Source organism: Salvelinus fontinalis, chromosome 3, assembly GCF_029448725.1.
Source record: "Salvelinus fontinalis isolate EN_2023a chromosome 3, ASM2944872v1, whole genome shotgun sequence".
Classification (NCBI taxonomy): domain Eukaryota; kingdom Metazoa; phylum Chordata; class Actinopteri; order Salmoniformes; family Salmonidae; genus Salvelinus; species Salvelinus fontinalis.
Window position 1 is genome coordinate 62,587,286 of NC_074667.1, and position 20,000 is coordinate 62,607,285.

At 44.1% G+C, this 20,000-nt stretch overlaps 2 protein-coding genes across 2 annotated transcripts in view; one reads left to right on the forward strand and one right to left on the reverse strand.

Moving 5' to 3' along the window:
• LOC129851305 (transcription factor AP-4-like) overlaps window positions 1-3,743 on the reverse strand; it is a 9,023-nt gene extending 5,280 nt beyond the window's left edge. The window contains exons 1-2 of the mRNA XM_055917752.1: window positions 3,321-3,743; window positions 1,114-1,279 (exon numbers count right to left, since the gene is read on the reverse strand). Coding sequence (XP_055773727.1) covers window positions 1,114-1,279; window positions 3,321-3,403 — 249 coding nt within the window. The 5' untranslated portion in view covers window positions 3,404-3,743. The remainder of the gene's footprint in view (window positions 1-1,113; window positions 1,280-3,320) is intronic.
• Window positions 3,744-5,728: 1,985 nt separating this feature from the next.
• Window positions 5,729-20,000, forward strand: part of LOC129851306 (zinc finger protein GLIS2-like) — a 41,717-nt gene continuing 27,445 nt past the window's right edge. Inside the window, exon 1 of the mRNA XM_055917754.1 lies at window positions 5,729-6,706. The gene's annotated coding sequence lies outside the window, so the exon portion shown is untranslated. The remainder of the gene's footprint in view (window positions 6,707-20,000) is intronic.

Genomic DNA, 20,000 nt, shown 5'->3' on the forward strand with positions numbered 1-20,000 from the left:
ACCAAGTGTTGCAGAAGAAATGAAAAGTGCAATATTTGCCATGTAAAAAAGCTAACATTTAAGTTCCTTGCTCAGAACATGAGAACATATGAAAGCTGGTGGATCCTTTTAACATGAGTTTTCAATATTTCCAGGTAAGAAGTTTTAGGTTGTAGTTATTATAGGATTTATAGGACTATTTCTCTCTATACCATTTGTATATCATATACCTTTGACTATTGGATGTTCTTATAGGCACTATAGTATTGCCAGCCTAATCTCAGGAGTTGATAGGCTTGAAGTCATAAACAGCGCAATGCTTGAAGAACAGCGAAGAGCTGGTTGCAAATGCAGGAAAGTGCTCTTTGAATGAATACTTACGAGCCTGCTGCTGCCTACCACCGCTCAGTCAGACTGCCCTATCAAATATCAAATCATAGACTTAATTATAATATAATAAACACAAAGAAATACGAGCCTTAGGTCAATAATATGGTCAATCTGGAAACTATCATTTCGAAAATGAAACGTTTATCCTTTCAGTGAAATATGGAACCGTTCTGTATTTTATCTAACGTGTGGCAACCCTAAGTCTAAATATTGCTGTTACATTGCACAACCTTCAATATTATGTCATAATTATGTACAATTCTGGCAAATTAATTAATTAATTACGGTCTTTGTTAGGAAGAAATGGTCTTCACACAGTTCGCAACGAGCTAGGCGGCCCAAACTGCTGCATATACCCTGACTCTGCTTGCATAGAACGCAAGAGAAGTGACACAATTTCCCTAGTTAAAATAAATTCATGTTAGCAGGCAATATTACCTAAATATGCAGGTTTAAAAATATATACTTATGTATTGATTTTAAAGAAAGGCATTGATGTTTATGGTTAGATACACATTGGTGCAACGGCAGTGCTTTTTTCACGCTTGTTAAATCACCCGTTTGGCGAAGTAGGCTGTGATTCGATGATAAATTAACAGGCACCGCATCGATTATATGCAACGCAGAACAGGCTAGATAAACTAGTCATCGGCCCTAATTAATTAATCGGCCATTCCGATTAATCGGTCAACCTCTAGTATGGACACAAACACAGTTAGTTAGATTATGGTCCCGCTCTCCTACCTTGCTGAGTTTCTCGCCGTCTGTGTGTGGCAGGAGTGTTTTCAGCGACTGGAACCCTGCGTTGATGCTCTGCATTCGACGCCGCTCGTTACTATTTGCGATCTCCCGGCGGATACGCCTCTCCTGGTCCTGAGCAGTCTCCGGGCTGAGCGGGATGTTGGCCAGACTGAAGGGAGAGATGAAGGGATAGAAGGAGAGATGGCGAGAAGGACAGAGGGAAATGGAGACAAAAGTTACATTGTATTCAGGTTTATTGTAGTTTAGTCTGCTTTTCACCACGTGTCTAATTAGAAATGACATGGTTATAAATTCCTATCATGCCGATGTAGCTTGGTGGAAAACACAGTGCATGTGCAGGTAGTACTGCGCTATTCCTTCCCACTCCCCACCTACATTTCACTTGGGTTAGTGACTAGGGCTATTATAAGGTCAGGTCCTGGAGTTTCCCTGAACTCATTTAATGGTTGCTAACCTACCCTGTTCTGTTTACTCAGCCAGAGTAATATGTAAACCATATAACCTCCAGAGAGAACATCAGTGTACATCAGTGAGCGCTCTACAAACAGGATTTCCCCAAACTTGGTCCTGCCCCCCCACATTGTGGTTTCCCCCTAGCACTACACAGCGGACTCAAATAACCAACTCCTCGGCTTTGATTATTGGAATCAGCTGTGTAGTGCTAGGGTAAAAACCAAAACGGGGCCCAGGACAGAGTTTGGGAAACCATGCTCTACAAGGTTCACAAAGAAGTAGAATAACCAGATCTCGGGAAACGTGTCTGACAGCTAAGCTTAAAATCATTCACAACGCGACAGACAGTTAACTGTCACACAACATCTTAAGAGGGGGAAATATAGGCCTATTAGCAGACCTATTATCTATGCACACAATGCTTAGACTCACAATAGCTATTTGTAAGTAGAGTAGAGTGAATAGAGTGCAGTAAGCAAAACAAATTAGATATGCCTAAATCAATTATAATAAAATGTGAAATGGACAACCAAAAATCGAATAGTTTTGAGATGGAATGCATCCAAGCCATTGACGATGTGGGCCTAGAGACTAATACAGAGTAGTTTACTGCAACCTAGATTTGAACGCTGCCTTCATTCATAAATTCTGTTTCTGATCCAAAAGATTCTAGAAGCGTGTTTAGCTACAAACCCCTGGTTGATCGAGCGCTTCTCACATACATTGGTTGAGTGCGCAGACTTATTACAACGAAATATTGTAGCTAGCACTACGGTATATATTGTAAGCCTGTTGTCGGCCCACCAACGAAACAGAATATATACACTTTGTAGCTAACGAACTAGTAATATGTGCAAATCCTTCGCCAAAATAAGTAGCTAGCTTAGTAGCCTGGTGAAATGTGACACCAAGACCACCCCCTTCACATGGAGAACAATGCTTTTTTGCCTACCTATTTGAAACACTATTACACCGTCGACTTCACAAAAACGGGATCTTTCTACAAAATATGAATAAATAAAATTCAAGTAGTTAAATACAACTTAGTATGGACGAAATAGTGTGATGTTTATTATTTAAATGTTGTTGCGGATGTTGAACACACATCACGGCCATGCTACTAAGCTCGAGAGCTTAGCCAATTTCAGTACACGACACATAAGCATGGCCGCGCTACCCACGAGCTAGCTGGCATATTTACTCGCTACACCTCGTAGGTTCCCTACATGTGTGACCCAAAGCCCGTAAACACACACATACTGTTAGGTTGTGTCACAAAAGTATAACTGCATTATTTTTATCGACCTGTTGGGGAAGGAACACCGTAGATAACATCTGGAACGCAAGCTAGCGTGTGCTAGCTACACAGCAGCGGACAGTGTGATTAGTAACCACGTGGTTCGTGTTAGCTGGATACAAAATGTATCGATTTCAAGTATTTATTTACATGTTTCGCTACAACTGTAACCACCAACGGTTATTATTAATACCACTAGCCGTTACAATGCTTCGGGACAAATATTTCATGATTGCTTTCGTCCCGCCCTCGGGTATGCGCTCATATGCGCACAGCTAACAAGAAATCATAGCTTCCTTCAACCAATGTTGTGCCAATATTGTTGTAGCTAGATTGCTAACTACATGCAGGCTACTAGCTAGTTAGTAAGCAGATAACTCAGTTGCAATCAAAGCACACAATACACATCTTATCGGAAGCGTGATTACACAATACACACCTACAAAGCCCTCCAATAACATCCTTCTCCGATTTCTTGAATTGTTGTAAAGCCTTCTCCGTAGGCATCATGAAGTATTCCATGCTTTAGTTACCTAGCTACTTAACGTTAGATATCTTCAGCTGTAACCCCGAGAGTCTGTTCTGTGTTTGGAGGCTATTTTTCCAATTTCCTTGCCGTAAAAAAAAAAAAAACACTCCTGTACTATGTTCGATTGCACATAGCTAAGTATTGCGTCTTATTATTGATCGTTCGAGGTTGTAGCTAAAAGGCTAGCTAAGCTAACTGTGTGTGGCTCCAGCTGATGCGGATTTCCCTGCGTGCGTGTGGCGCCTCCGCCTACTACTACGTGTGTGTTTGCAGCTGATCACTGTGTCTCGAGGCGGGAAACAGCTGGTCGGAATCAAGGAGAGCACGAGAGTTTTTTCTCTCTGTGCATAGCAGACCAGACTACGCACAAACAAAGAGCTACTTTGAGACAGAAGCAGTAGGGCCTATTGAACAAGGAACGGCCAACTGGTGCTTATAAAGACATTTAAAATACACTAAAGAGAAAATGAAAACAGCAGGCCAGACAGACCAAGGCAACAAACCAAAGTCAAGTACAATAACAACAAACAACCCATTTGCCTATATTCTATAAAACAACGATATATTCTATTCTAATGTATTATATTCTTTAAAAACAAAAATAGATTACATGTTGTTATGTCAGTGCCTATCAGGTCAAATACATTTGAAAGTCCTGATGTTACGCCTATACTGTAATAAAAACCCTATTAACAAGTAGCATTATGATAGCCATGGTAAATTATCGAAATGGATTGTAGCCTATGTAACAGCCACCCTATTCTTATCCAGGTTAAAGCTATATAGCCAGTATAGCCCAAAAGCTTACAGTAAGAAGGCTATTGGTCTAGTATGGCACAAGACTAGGGGCGTAACACGTTGTGTGATAGCCTATCTGGGAATGTTGCAGTAGTCTATGCCTACATGTAGGCAGACTATCCATCATTTATCAAACAAGTGAGTACAGGCGTATAGACTATAACTATGCGATATAGGACAACGGAATATGCTCCACAATCTTTTCACATTTATATTTTTGTTAAGATGTTTCATTTTATAAGAAACAAATCTGTAGCTCTTCCATGCGCTCTTTGACCAGCAGATGGTAGACTAAACCTTCCCATGCAGTTATGGTCATCAAACCAAGGTATGGGTTGTCGTGTTGGCTGTATCATAAAAATTCAGGAAAACACATTTTTTATTTTTGGTCTTAATTTAAGGTTAGGGTTAGGCATAAGGCTAGCCTATGTAACAGGTTAAGTTTCGGGTTAGGTTTAAAGAAATAGGCAGGGTGACTAGTGACGACCCAAAGTGTGCACCCAAATAAAAAAAAATAAAAAACGTTATAAGTATCCAGGTATTTCAATAACCTATTATGTCGAATACAAAACATGAGCTGGTGCACATGTAACGACCCTGGGTTTATAAGCGCGGAAATCGACTCTGCCGCTTGAGCATGCTTTTGCGGCACAGTCGATAGCGCGCCGGACCTCGGGCTAGGAGGTCGAGGGTTCGAGACCTGCTCCCTGCCTGTTTCATTACATTGGTGTCAGAAGTGGGATCGGACCTCGCATCCACGACAGTGCGTGTGCTTGGCCGGTGAGCGCGTTCCTGTAAGACGTAAAGTCGCAAGCTAGCGCGAGGACGCGCTCTTTGAAAGGAGGGAGTAGTGTAACGACCCTGGGTTTATAAGCGCGGAAATCGACTCTGCCGCTTGAGCATGCTTTTGCGGCACAGTCGATAGCGCGCCGGACCTCGGGCTAGGAGGTCGAGGGTTCGAGACCTGCTCCCTGCCTGTTTCATTACACACACACATATAAAATTATTTTATCTAGCGGTGCTGACTAACGGCGGATGAACTATAAGCTAAAAAAATAAAGAGAGTCGCACACTATATATAAACTGGCAGTAATTTATGGGGTAAATCACCAACGTTTCGGCATCACTGTGCCTTCTTCAGGAGAAGTGTGTGCGAGAGAGAGGTGAAGAAAGGGACAAGTCAGCTGTGAAAAGGAGAAATAGAGAATATCTGTGAGAGAGATGCGTGTTGTTTTCTTTCTTCAGACAGAGAGAGGCTTTTGTGAGTGTAATGTTTTCTGATAGTTTATTTCACTTTTGTTTATTATCTATTCCACTTGCATTGGCAATGTAAACATATGTTTCCCAAGTCAATAAAGACCTTTGAATTGAATTGAGAGATAAACATGAGAAAGAGAGAGACTTGAAGGAAAGGTTGGAAATGAGCCGAGGACAACCTTCTTGTTCGGAAGTCATAGGCGGGACCGAGAAGGCAAGGGAGGCATGCGCTGAGCTGGAAGAGGTGGGCTGCTAGGGTCTGTTACGGAACAGAGGAGTGGTGGTGGCTGCGTGGGGGAATAGGGGCTGGACTGGGTCTTGGTCTGTCTACGTACACAGCAGACGACTACGGGGAGGCTGGAACCACACAGTCACGTCTCCTGCTGAGGGGTGTAGCCGGAAAAAAGAGAAAGAGAGAGAATAGAAAGACATAGAGCCACGCACGGCTCAACAGAGGCAATCAAACGATTGGAGTAGAAATCGTGAGAGACAACCGCTGGAAGCGAACAGTGGAAGAGAGGAAGGAAAGAGAAAACAGACAGGACCCAAATCTGCCAGCAACCACCACCTCCTCTCCCTCTCTCCATCTCGCTGGTTAGCTGCGCACCCACATAGACCGATGACACCCCCCGCCCTCTTCTAAAAAGACAACTAGGGGGATGACCGCCTACGGAGAAGGCAGTTGACTAGCGTCGTAACTAAGCGATGCACCTTTTTCCAAGAGCGCAAGCTTGAAGCTATCTTTTATCCTAACATAGGCTATTTGACGAATGTCACTGTTGACATTATTTCAAAACAGTGTTGTGGTTATTGACACGAGGCTCGGTTTGTTTTCGAGACTCTGTAAAGCAAAGTTTTTTTCTGCTGGACTTGTTTTTTTTCAGTGCGTCGTTGGATTTCCATACTCGCAGAAAAACAGATTATTATTTTTGCGACAAGCTAGGCCTATTTGTAAAGAAATAAAGCAGTAGAACGAACGGACTCCTTTGGGGTGGGTTTTATGTCTGTATTTTCCGTTCAGTCTGTTATAGATACATTATATTCTATCGACAAAGGTTCGACAAGCGCCTACTAAACTTGTCTCTTGAATAGACACCCTTCTGTAGCCTATCAACCGTTTGAAACGGTTGTGTGCACATCAATAAGATACTGAGAAGTGACAGTAGAAGAGACATCCAACGAGGAGAGCCGAAAAGGATACTATACGTTCGTGTCCAGTGGAGACAAGGCTTTAATAAAAGGTAAACACACACAGACGGTCAGACATCCATGTTCTCCCATGGGAGTCCATGACAGATTCGTATTTTGCATATGTGTCCTTTATTCCCCTATAGCCTCCCAGGCTACTGTCATTTCGTTGTGGTAATGTATGTAAACTACTATATTTATAGACTACGTAGATTTGATCAATTCGGCTCCTGTGGGAAATTTGGTTGAAATTGTCTCTGATAAAGGGCACCGACATATGATGCTCGTGGCCGGTTATCGGTCTAGACTGGATGTCACGGTCCGTTATGTTGTCCGTCTGACATGTCTGGACACCATATTATTTTGCATGTATAGCCTAAATGCCACATTTGATATTGTATCCAACATCCCATATTCGTTCCTTTAACATCTCACCACAGGCTGCCTTATCGAGAAAAGTGACATGTAGGCTACATATGTGTGACATGATTGAACTGTCTGTCACGGACTAGATCATATCCAGCCAACCCGAATAGTGCGCAATAGTGTTCTGTTAAAGGTGATAGGCCGTTCACGACCTAACCTGCCCTGACTGTGACCCTATGTGACATCACATTAATATATTCATGATGTGCCATGGTGTGCAATTTATTTTCAACAATGTCCTTTCCAAAATGTCTCTCAAATGAAATATGTTGAGTAAGCCTAGTATAGTATAGGCCCTAGTTCAAGAACATTTGATTCAATTGCAGTAAGTTTAGTGGTAGGCTTATATGAGACATTTGGAGTGATAGAGTTTGTAGTTAAAGTGTACAGAGAGTTGGCTTTTTTAACACTAACCAGAAGGAGATAATGAGATTAGCCCTAAAGGTCACAGTGAAACACTGGGAACGTGTTTGGTTGGACAACCAGCCCACAGTGAAACACTGGGAACGTGTTTGGTTGGACAACCAGCCCACTGGGTATCCACTACTTGAATCAAAGTTGTTTCCATGTCATTTCAATGAAATTACGTTTTAGAATAGACGTTGAATTGACGTCTGTGTCCAGTGGGAGTCCTTGTCAACGTACTGATAAGTGTGTGTGTTATGCCCATAAAGAAGTTTCAGGAATCTTACATCTTGTCTATTGTGGGCCAATAATAAAGATGACTGGCCCTTAGTTTGACCACACACTCACTCTCACACACACAGTCTCACACACTCACTCTCACACACACAGTGCAAAATGAGTCTGAGGGGAGCTAGATACAATACGCAGATACACCCACCATCACCACAGCAGGAAAAGAGAGGGCCTAGTTCCAGGCCTCTCGGAGACAAAGCGGCCCTTAAGAAGCTATGATGCAACGGGACTGTAACAGACCCACCACCACCACCACCACCACCACCGCACACACACAGAGAAAGAGACAGTGGGAAAATAATATCATAATACAATCCAGCAGCGTTCACAGAAAGGAGAAAGCTCTCTGGACTGTACCTCACCAGACTGACTACAGGACCTCACCAGACTGACAAACTGGACCTCACCAGACTGACTACAGGACCTCACCAGACTGACTACTGGACCTCACCAGACTGACAAACTGGACCTCACCAGACTGACTACTGGACCTCACCAGACTGACTAACTGGACCTCACCAGACTGACTACTGGACCTCACCAGACTGACAAACTGGACCTCACCAGACTGACTACTGGACCTCACCAGACTGACAAACTGGACCTCACCAGACTGACTACTGGACCTCACCAGACTGACTAACTGGACCTCACCAGACGGACTACTGGACCTCACCAGACTGACAAACTGGACCTCACCAGACTGACTACAGGACCTCACCAGACTGACTACTGGACCTCACCAGACTGACTCTACTGGACCTCACCAGACTGACTAACTGGACCTCACCAGACTGACTAATTGGACCTCACCAGACTGACTCTACTGGACCTCACTAGACTGACTAACTGGACCTCACCAGACTGACTAACTGGACCTCACCAGACTGACTAACCTGACCTCACCAGACTGACTCTACAGAACCTCACTAGACTGACTAACTGGACCTCACCAGACTGACTAACTGGACCTCACCAGACTGACTAACTGGACCTCACCAGACTGACTCTACTGGACCTCACCAGACTGACTAATTGGACCTCACCAGACTGACTAATTGGACCTCACCAGACTGTCTAACTGGACCTCACCAGACTGACTAACTGGACCTCACCAGACTGACTACTGGACTTCACCAGACTGACTAACTGGACCTCACCAGACTGACTAACTGGACCTCACCAGGCTGACTACTGTACCTCACTAGACTGACTCTACTGGGCCTCACCAGACTGACTCTACTGGACCTCACTAGACTGACTCTACTGGACCTCACTAGACTGACTCTACTGGACCTCACCAGACTGACTCTACTGGACCTCACTAGACTGACTCTACTGGACCTCACCAGACTGACTAACTGGATCTCACCAGACTGACTAACTGGACCTCACCAGACTGACTACTGGACTTCACCAGACTGACTAACTGGACCTCACCAGACTGACTAACTGGACCTCACCAGGCTGACTACTGTACCTCACTAGACTGACTCTACTGGGCCTCACCAGACTGACTCTACTGGGCCTCACCAGACTGACTAACTGGACCTCACTAGACTGACTCTACTGGACCTCACCAGACTGACTAACTGGACCTCACTAGACTGACTAACTGGACCTCACCAGACTGACTAACTGGACCTCACCAGACTGACTAACTGGACCTCACTAGACTGACTAACTGGACCTCACCAGACTGACTAACTGGACCTCACCAGACTGACTAACTGTGCGATGAGAGGACAGGACAGCCAAGAAGAGAACATATAGGAGAAAGGAAGACTTTGTGTTTGTGTGTTTGTGTGTTTGTGTGTTTGTGTGTGTGTGTGTGTGTGTGTGTGTGTGTGTGTGTGTGTGTGTGTGTGTGTGTGTGTGTGTGTGTGTGTGTGTGAAGTGTGAAATGTGAAAGGCCCATGAGTATGTGTGGGTGTGAAGTGTGAAAGGCCCATGAGTATACTCATGAATGTGCTTAGTAGGTTCAGGCGGTATACAGATGTTCCTATCTTCATACTGTTCCTGTACCATACCGTGGTATAAGGTATTACCGGCAGTGCACACAAAAGGCGTTGTTTCTTTCCAAACATAAAAAAATACAAATAATATTGATCCAGGAGGGGATTAGTTGTCTTTGCTGTAACCAAGATGCTTGGTCTTGCAAGCTAGACACATAGCTAGCAAGTTAGCAAACCCAATGCATAGCTGGAGCCTGAGCTGGATATCATCTATTTATCACATCTTAGATAGGTAACTTATATTTGTAAGCAGTGGCATAGCACGCACCCCCAAACTTTTAGGGGGCCCGGGATTAAATATGTAAAAATACCAACTCTATATACTCCTATACAAGCTATAGCAAAGTCCTGGGGGGAACCGTGTGTGTAATATAGCAAAGTCCTGGGGGGGGCGGGGGCGTCTGTGTGATATAGCAAAGTCCTGGGGGAACCGTCTGTGTGATATAGCAAAGTCCTGAGGGAACCGTGTGTGTAATATAGCAAAGTCCTGGGGGAACCGTGTGTGTGATATAGTAAAGTCCTGGGGGGAACCGTGGGTGTGATATAGCAAAGTCCTGGGGGGGAACCGTGTGTGTGATATAGCAAAGTCCTGGGGGAACCGTCTGTGTGATATAGCAAAGTCCTGAGGGAACTGTGTGTGTAATATAGCAAAGTCCTGGGGGAACCGTGTGTGTGATATAGTAAAGTCCTGGGGGGAACCGTGGGTGTGATATAGCAAAGTCCTGGGGGGGAACCGTGTGTGTGATATAGCAAAGTCCTGGGGGGGGACCGTCTGTGTGATATAGCAAAGTCCTGGGGGGAACCGTCTGTGTGATATAGTAAAGTCCTGGGGGGGGGGGGGACCGTGTGTGTGTGATATAGCAAAGTCCCGGGGGGAACCGTCTGTGTGATATAGTAAAGTCCTGGGGGGGGGGGGGGACCGTGTGTGTGTGATATAGCAAAGTCCCGGGGGGAACCGTCTGTGTGATATAGAAAAAGGACCCCTTGGAGCCGTGCCGTGCTGGGTAAGTCCTGTGTTATCTTTGACTGCCCCTGTTTGTACATGAGAGTTCAATGGGTTTAATTCTAGCTAGTTATGAAAACCTTCCCCACTACACACACACACACACACACACACACACACACACACACACACACACACACACACACACACACACACACACACACACACACACACACACACACACACACACACACACACACACACACACACACACACACACACACAGTTAGAGTGGGGAAAGCTGGCCTCCCTCTAACTCTAGCTCTAGTCTGGCTGTGTGTGTGTACTCTAGCTCTAGTCTGGCTGTGTGTGTGTACTCTGGCTCTAGTCTGGCTGTGTGTGTGTACTCTGGCTCTAGTCTGGCTGTGTGTGTGTACTCTGGCTCTAGTCTGGCTGTGTGTGCGTACTCTGGCTCTAGCCTGGCTGTGTGTGTGTACTCTGGCTCTAGTCTGGCTGTGTGTGCGTACTCTGGCTCTAGTCTGGCTGTGTGTGTGTACTCTGGCTCTAGTCTGGCTGTGTGTGTGTGTACTCTGGCTCTAGCCTGGCTGTGTGTGTGTACTCTGGCTCTAGTCTGGCTGTGTGTGCGTACTCTGGCTCTAGTCTGGCTGTGTGTGTGTACTCTGGCTCTAGTCTGGCTGTGTGTGCGTACTCTGGCTCTAGTCTGGCTGTGTGTGTGTACTCTGGCTCTAGTCTGGCTGTGTGTGCGTACTCTGGCTCTAGTCTGGCTGTGTGTGCGTACTCTGGCTCTAGTCTGGCTGTGTGTGTGTACTCTGGCTCTAGTCTGGCTGTGTGTGTGTACTCGGGCTCTAGTCTGGCTGGGCTCAGACCAGGCATTTTTCTCCCGTTAGACTCTAACCACTAACGACTGCCTCTCTCTGCTCCCCCCAGGAATGTCTTATTCACCTCCTCTCGCTCTCTCTCTCTCTCTCTCTCTCTCTCTCTCTCTCTCTCTCTCTCTCTCTCTCTCTCTCTCTCTCTCTCTCTCTCTCTCTCTCTCTCTCTCTCTCTCTCTCTCTCTCTTGCAGACACACACATACTGCATATATACTGTATACACACATACTGCACATATCCTGTATATGCACACATACTGCAGATATACTGTATACGCACACATACTGCAGATATCCTGTATATGCACACATACTGCAGATATACTGTATACGCACACATACTGCAGATATACTGTATACGCACACATACTGCAGATATCCTGTATATGCAGATATACTGTATACGCAGATATACTGCAGATATACTATATACGCACACATACTGCAGATATCCTGTATACGCAGATATACTGCAGATATACTGTATACGCACACATACTGCAGATATACTATATACGCACACATACTGCAGATATACTGTATACGCACACATACTGCAGATATACTGTATACGCACACACACTGCAGATATACTGTGTACACACACACACACACTGCAGATATACTGTATTCACACACACACACCCTGCATACCACTGCTGGCTTGCTTCTGAAGCTAAGCAGGGTTGGTCCTGGTCAGTCCCTGGATGGGAGACCAGATGCTGCTGGAAGTGGTGTTGGAGGGCCAGTAGGAGGCATTCTTTCCTCTGGTCTAAAAAATATCCCAATGCCCCAGGGCAGTGATTGGGGACACTGTCCTGTATAGGGTGCCGTCTTTCGGATGGGACGTTAAACGGGTGTCCTGACTCTCTGAGGTCATTAAAGATCCCATGGCACTTATCGTAAGAGTAGGGGTGTTAACCCCGTTGTCCTGGCTAAATTCCCAATCTGGCCCTCAAACCATCATGGTCACCTAATAATCCCCAGTTTACAATTGGCTCATTCATCCCCCTCCTCTCCCCTGTAACTATTCCCCAGGTCGTTGCTGCAAATGAGAACGTGTTCTCAGTCAACTTACCTGGTAAAATAACGGTAAAATAAAAAAATAAAAAAAGATATACTGTATTCACATACACCCACTGCAGATATACTGTATACACACATACTGCAGATATAATGTATTCACACACACACACTGCAGATATACTGTATACACACACATATGTATGCATAGATTCAAGACACACATATTAACAAACACTCATGCATGAACGAACAAACACATGCATACTCAGAAGCAGCTGAAGCACAAACACATGCACGCAGGTAAACACACACGCACACACACACACACACACACACACACACACACACACACACACACACACACACACACACACACACACACACACACACACACACACACACACACACACACACACACACACACACACACACACACATGACACACATGACACACGACACACATGACACACACACACACGGTTTTCCCTAGTATGGATAACACCACCTGTGTGACTCCATACATCGATGATGGCCCCTGGCCACCCCCGACCCCCGACCCACACATCCCACTCTCCACCTCTCTTTTCTAAAAAGAAAATAAAACATCCCTCTTTCCTTTATCCTCCACAGAGCCGTGCGTCTGTGTGTTCACTTCCAAAACAAACACAGACGGAATTCCGCATCTCCTCCCTCTTTCCTCCCTCCTCCCTCCTCACCCACCTCTCCACTTATTTCTCTCTCCCCTCATGTATTCTCTCTTGTCCTTTCTCTCTCCCTCATACTTTCTCTCTCCCCTCATGTATTCTCTCTTGTCCTTTCTCTCTCCCTCATACTTTCTCTCCCCCTCATACTTTCTCTCTCCCTCATACTTTCTCTCCCCCTCATACTTTCTCTCTCCCTCATACTTTCTCTCCCCCTCATACTTTCTCTCCCCTCATATTTTCTCTCTCCCGCATAATTTCTCTCTCCCTCATACTTTCTCTCCCCCTCATACTTTCTCTCTCCCGCATACTTTCTCTCTCCCTCATACTTTCTCTCCCCCTTATACTTTCTCTCTCTTTCTCATACTTTCTCTCTCCCGCATACTTTCTCTCTCCCTCATACTTTCTCTCTCCCTCATACTTTCTCTCCCCCTCATACTTTCTCTCCCCTTCATACTTTCTCTCCCCTCATACTTTCTCTCTCCCTCATACTTTCTCTCTCCCTCATACTTTCTCTCTCCCTCATACTTTCTCTCTCCCTCATACTTTCTCTCCCCTTCAATCTTTCTCTCCCCTCATACTTTCTCTCTCCCTCATACTTTCTCTCCCCTTCATACTTTCTCTCCCCTCATACTTTCTCTCTCCCTCATACTTTCTCTCCCCCTCATACTTTCTCTCCCCCTCATACTTTCTCTCTCCCTCATACTTTCTCTCCCCCTCATACTTTCTCTCCCCCTCATACTTTCTCTCCCTCCCTTAATCTTGCTGGGCTGTGGCAGTCATGACTTTGTCAGCCGGTTATTGTCATGTAAAAGACTGATGGTCTCATGGTAATTGACCGTTAATTAACATAAACATGTTTAGCATCTCCAGGCCTCCACATATACAAACCGCTGATACATGCCTTTGGAACATCTACATTTACAAAAAGTCTAATAAATCTATTTAATATACACCATCACAATAAATCCATGATTTATTTTAGGCAGGTCTAAAGAAACATGATATTATCAAGCTATGTGCCATGACATAGGCTGTAGGCTTGTTCATTTAGCCGACAAGATATGCTTATAAGTCCCATGCCATTATTTTATATTGAATGATTTTATAGTAAGAAGAATATAATTGAACTTAGCTGAATAAATAGAAAGGAGATTTTTCCCATTCTGGTGCGAGTGCGCATATACAGTAAAGTGACTATGTTGAGCGTAAAAGTGATCATTCAAAACAGGTCCTAAATGCTACTTTTAGAGTTATTTGGCACCTTTAGTTGTGAATGATACAAACCTTAGAATGTCTTAGGAATCCAAAAACATATGTAGGCTGCATGATGCAACTATAGGTTAGTTAACTCTACCTACATGTACATACTACCTCAACTAACCGGTGCCCCCGCACATTGACTCTGTACCGGCACCCCCCTGTAAATACAGTTGAAGTCAGAAGTTTACATACACTTTGGTTGGAGTCATTAAAACTTGTTTTTCAACCACTTCACACATTTCTTGTTAACAAACTATAGTTTTGTCAAGTCGTTTAGGACATCTACTTTGTGCATGTCATTTTTCCAACAATTGTTTACAGACAGATTGTTTCACTGTATCACAATTCCAGTGGGTCAGGAGTTTACATTCACTAAATTGACTGTGCCTTTAAACAGCTTGGAAATTTCCAGAAAATTATGTCATGGCTTTAGAAGCTTCTGATAGGCGAATTGACATAATTTGAGTCAATTGGAGGTGAACCTATGGATGTATTTCAAGGCCTACCTTCAAACTCAGCGCCTCTTTGCTTGACATCATGGGAAAATCAAAATCAGCCAAGAACAAAAAAAATTGTAGCCCTCCACAAGTCCGGTTCATCCTTGGGAGCAATTTCCAAACGCCTGAAGGTACCACGTTCATCTGTATAAACAATAGCACGCAAGTATAAACACCATGGGACCACGCAGCCGTCATACCGCTCAGGAAGGAGACGCGTTCTGTCTCCTAGAGATGAACGTACTTTGGGGCGAAAAGTGCAAATCAATCCCAGAATATCCACAGTAGAACTAGTCCTATATCGACATAACCTGAAAGGCCGCTCAGCAAGGAAGAAGCCACTGCTCCAAAACTGCCATGAAAAAGCCAGACTACGGTTTGCAACTGCACATGGGGACAAAGATCATACTTTTTTGAGAAATGTCCTCTGGTCTGATGAAACAAAAATAGAACTGTTGCCCATAATGACCATCGTTATGTTTGTAGGAAAAAGGGGGATGCTCGCAAGCCAAAGAATACCATCCCAACCGTGAAGCACGGGGGTGCAGCATCATGTTGTGGGGGTGCTTTGGTGCAGGAGGGACTGGTGCACTTCACAAAATAGATGGCATCATGAGGTAGGAAAATTATGTACAGTGGGGCAAAAAAGTATTTAGTCAGCCACCAATTGTGCAAGTTCTCCCACTTAAAAAGATGAGAGAAGCCTGTAATTTCCATCATAGGTACACTTCAACTATGACAGACAAAATTAGAAAAAAAAATCCAGAAAATCACATTGTAGGATTTTTTATGAATTTATTTGCAAATTATGGTGGAAAATAAGTATTTGGTCACCTACAAACAAGCAAGATTTCTGGCTCTCACAGACATGTAACTTCTTCTTTAAGAGGCTCCTATGTCCTCCACTCGTTACCTGTATTAATGGCACCTGTTTGAACTTGTTATCAGTATAAAAGACACCTGTCCACAACCTCAAACAGTCACACTCCAAACTCCACTATGGCCAAGACCAAAGAGCTGTCAAAGGACACCAGAAACAAAATTGTAGACCTGCACCAGGCTGGGAAGACTGAATCTGCAATAGGTAAGCAGCTTGGTTTGAAGAAATCAACTGTGGGAGCAATTATTAGGAAATGGAAGACATACAAGACCACTGATAATCTCCCTCGATCTGGGGCTCCACGCAAGATCTCACCCCGTGGGGCAAAAAAATGATCACAAGAACGGTGAGCAAAAATCCCAGAACCACACCTAGTGAATGACCTGCAGAGAGCTGGGACCAAAGTAACAAAGCCTACCATCAGTAACACACTACGCCGCCAGGGACTCAAATCCTGCAGTGCCAGACGTGTCCCCCTGCTTAAGCCAGTACATGTCCAGGCCCATCTGAAGTTTGCTAGAGAGCATTTGGATGATCCAGAAGAAGATTGGGAGAATGTCATATGGTCAGATGAAACCAAAATATAACTTTTTGGTAAAAACTCAACTCGTCGTGTTTGGAGGACAAAGAATGCTGAGTTGCATCCAAAGAACACCATACCTACTGTGAAGCATGGGGTGGAAACATCATGCTTTGGGGCTGTTTTTCTGCAAAGGGACCAGGACGACTGATCCGTGTAAAGGAAAGAATGAATGGGGCCATGTATTGTGAGATTTTGAGTGAAAACCTCCTTACATCAGCAAGGGCATTGAAGATGAAACGTGGCTGGGTCTTTCAGCATGACAATGATCCCAAACACACCGCCCGGGCAACGAAGGAGTGGCTTCGTAAGAAGCATTTCAAGGTCCTGGAGTGGCCTAGCCAGTCTCCAGATCTCAACCCCATAGAAAATCTTTGGAGGGAGTTGAAAGTTTTGTGTTGCCCAGCAACAGCCCCAAAACATCACTGCTCTAGAGGAGATCTGCATGGAGGAATGGGCCAAAATACCAGCAACAGTGTGTGAAAACATTGTGAAGACTTACAGAAAACGTTTGACCTCTGTCAATGCCAACAAAAGGTATATAACAAAGTATTGAGATAAACTTTTGTTATTGACCAAATACTTATTTTCCACCATATTTTGCAAATAAATTCATAAAAAATCCTACAATGTGATTTTCTGGATTTTTTTTTCTAATTTTGTCTGTCATAGTTGAAGTGTACCTATGATGGAAATTACAGGCTTCTCTCATCTTTTTAAGTGGGAGAACTTGCACAATTGGTGGCTGACTAAATACTTTTTTGCCCCACTGTAGATATATTGAAGAAAGATCTCAAGACATCAGTCAGGAAGTTAAAGCTTGGTCGCAAATGGGTCTTCCAAATGGACAATGACCCCAAGCATACTTCCAAAGTTGTGGCAAAATGGCTTAAGGATAACAAAGTCAAGGTATTGGAGTGGCCATCACAAAGCCCTGACCTCAATCCCATAGAAACTTTGTGGGCAGAACTGAAAAAGCGTGGGTGAGCATGGAGGCCTACAAACCTGACTCAGTTACACTAGCTCTGTCAGAAGGAATGGGCCAAAATTCACCCAACTTATTGTGGGAAGCTTGTGGAAGGCTACCCAAAATGTTTGACCCAATTGAAACAGTTCAAAGGCAATGCTACCAAATACTAATTGAGTGTATGTGTCACGCTCGCCATACAAACTGGAAGCGTACTCGGACCAACGGCAGCGTTACCACATCTTTTATTAGAAATAAGTGAACCACACAACAAAACAAGAAAGACTAACCGAAACGTGACGACAATGGAGTGCTAACATGCAACTACACATAAACAATATCCCACAAAACACAGGTGGAAAATGCTACTTAAATATGATCCCCAATTAGAGACAACGATAGCCAGCTGCCTCTAATTGGGAATCATACCAAACACCAACATAGAAAACAAAACTAGAACCCCACATAGAAAATATAAACTAGACTAACCCCCCAGTCACGCCCTGACCTACTCCTACCATATAAAATAAGGACTCTCTATGGCCAGGACGTGACAGTATGTAAACTTCTGACCCACTGGGAATGTGATGAAAAAAATTAAAGCTGAAATAAATCATTCTCTCTACTATTATTCTGACGTTTCACATTCTTAAAATAAAGTGGTGATCCTAACTGACCTAAGACAGGGCATATTTACTAGGATTAAATGTCAGGAATGGTGAAAAACTGAGTTTAAATGTATTTGGCGACGGTGTATGTAAACTTCCGACTCAACTGAATTGTTATTTGTACTACTCCTCTTTAAATACTTGTTACTTTTATCTCTTATTCTGTGTGACTAATAAAATGTCATTTGATTTGATGATTTGAGAAAGTTGCAAAAGAAACTGGTGCTCTGTTCCTTGCCTCAGGCTGCACACGCTGTTCTCTCATCAATTGATCAGATTCTCACTCATCAGACTATACTCTATTTCATCTTTAATATTATGTCAAATTAGTTTACATTTAGAATGGCCCATTATCAAATGGGCAGGAACAGGTTCAGGGGGAATAAGACATGTCATCCGTATGCACTGGAACAGGTTCAGGGGGAATAAGACATGTCATCCGTATGCACTGGAACAGGTTCAGGGGGAATAAGACATGTCATCCGTATGTACTGGAACAGGTTCAGGGGGAATAAGACATGTCATCCGTATGTACTGGAACAGCGAATGGAGGCTGCTTTCCCACCAGTTCCTTTTCCAATCATGCTGGGTCGGCTACTCCTGTTATTTCACTCCACACACCAACCACTGTTTGAGGAACATGCAGCCTCTCGCTGCGCGACAGGTGATATTCCACCCCAGCTCTGTATGCCACGGGCTCTCCAACCCAGCTCCTGCAGCTATCAAGTGAAATCTGTTCGGGATCATCGATAGTAACATATTTGATTAAACTGTTGACAGCCTCTCTCACTGCGCGCTCGAGAATGGAATGAAGGAAAGGGGACGAGATGGAAAATGCCCTATTACTAGGCTATTCAAAATCAAATACAAATTCTCTATAATTGTAGGCTAACTCTGTAATCCGACCTGCACAATCAATGAACCAACAGCATCGCCTAGGCCTATATATTATTTCCCAGACTCTTGGATAGACAGTTTGCAGTGTAGTATAAAGTAACCAGTCTATCCAGTATGCATAATAATACAGTCCATAATAATAATATTACATAATAATACATTTTTATTTTGGAGTACAGGCTAGACCAATTATGCACCAAATTCATCTGAAATCAGTTTTCTTATGTGTGTCTGCCATGCGTAATATGCGGTAGGTTATGTATTGTAAAACGGCACAGTCATTATTTTAATTCAGTATTATTCTTTCAGACTTGGACTCATATATAGGCCTGTGTGTATTATGCATAAGCTCTAATATGCTTATGGTTGTTTTGTACTAATCATCCCCTTAGAAAGTGCTGTCCATTTCATTGTGTTAGGCTTTGAAACAACATCTTAGGCTTTTGGACTTTTAAAAACACAATACTGCTTTAATGATGAGTGTTTGATGTGATTTTCCATTGTATTTGCATTGACATCAGAGTAGTTAGAGGGACAACAGAGCCCCGAGTACCAGGCTGTTAGGACCTGATGGTAGTTAGGGGCACCAGAGCCCTGAGTACCAGGCTGTTAGGACCTGATGGTAGTTAGAGGGACAACAGAGCCCTGAGTACCAGGCTGTTAGGACCTGATGCTAGTTAGAGGGACAACAGAGCCCCGAGTACCAGGCTGTTAGGACCTGATGCTAGTTAGAGGGACAACAGAGCCCTGAGTACCAGGCTGTTAGGACCTGATGCTAGTTAGAGGGACAACAGAGCCCTGAGTACCAGGCTGTTAGGACCTGATGCTAGTTAGAGGGACAACAGAGCCCTGAGTACCAGGCTGTTAGGACCTGATGGTAGTTAGAGGGACA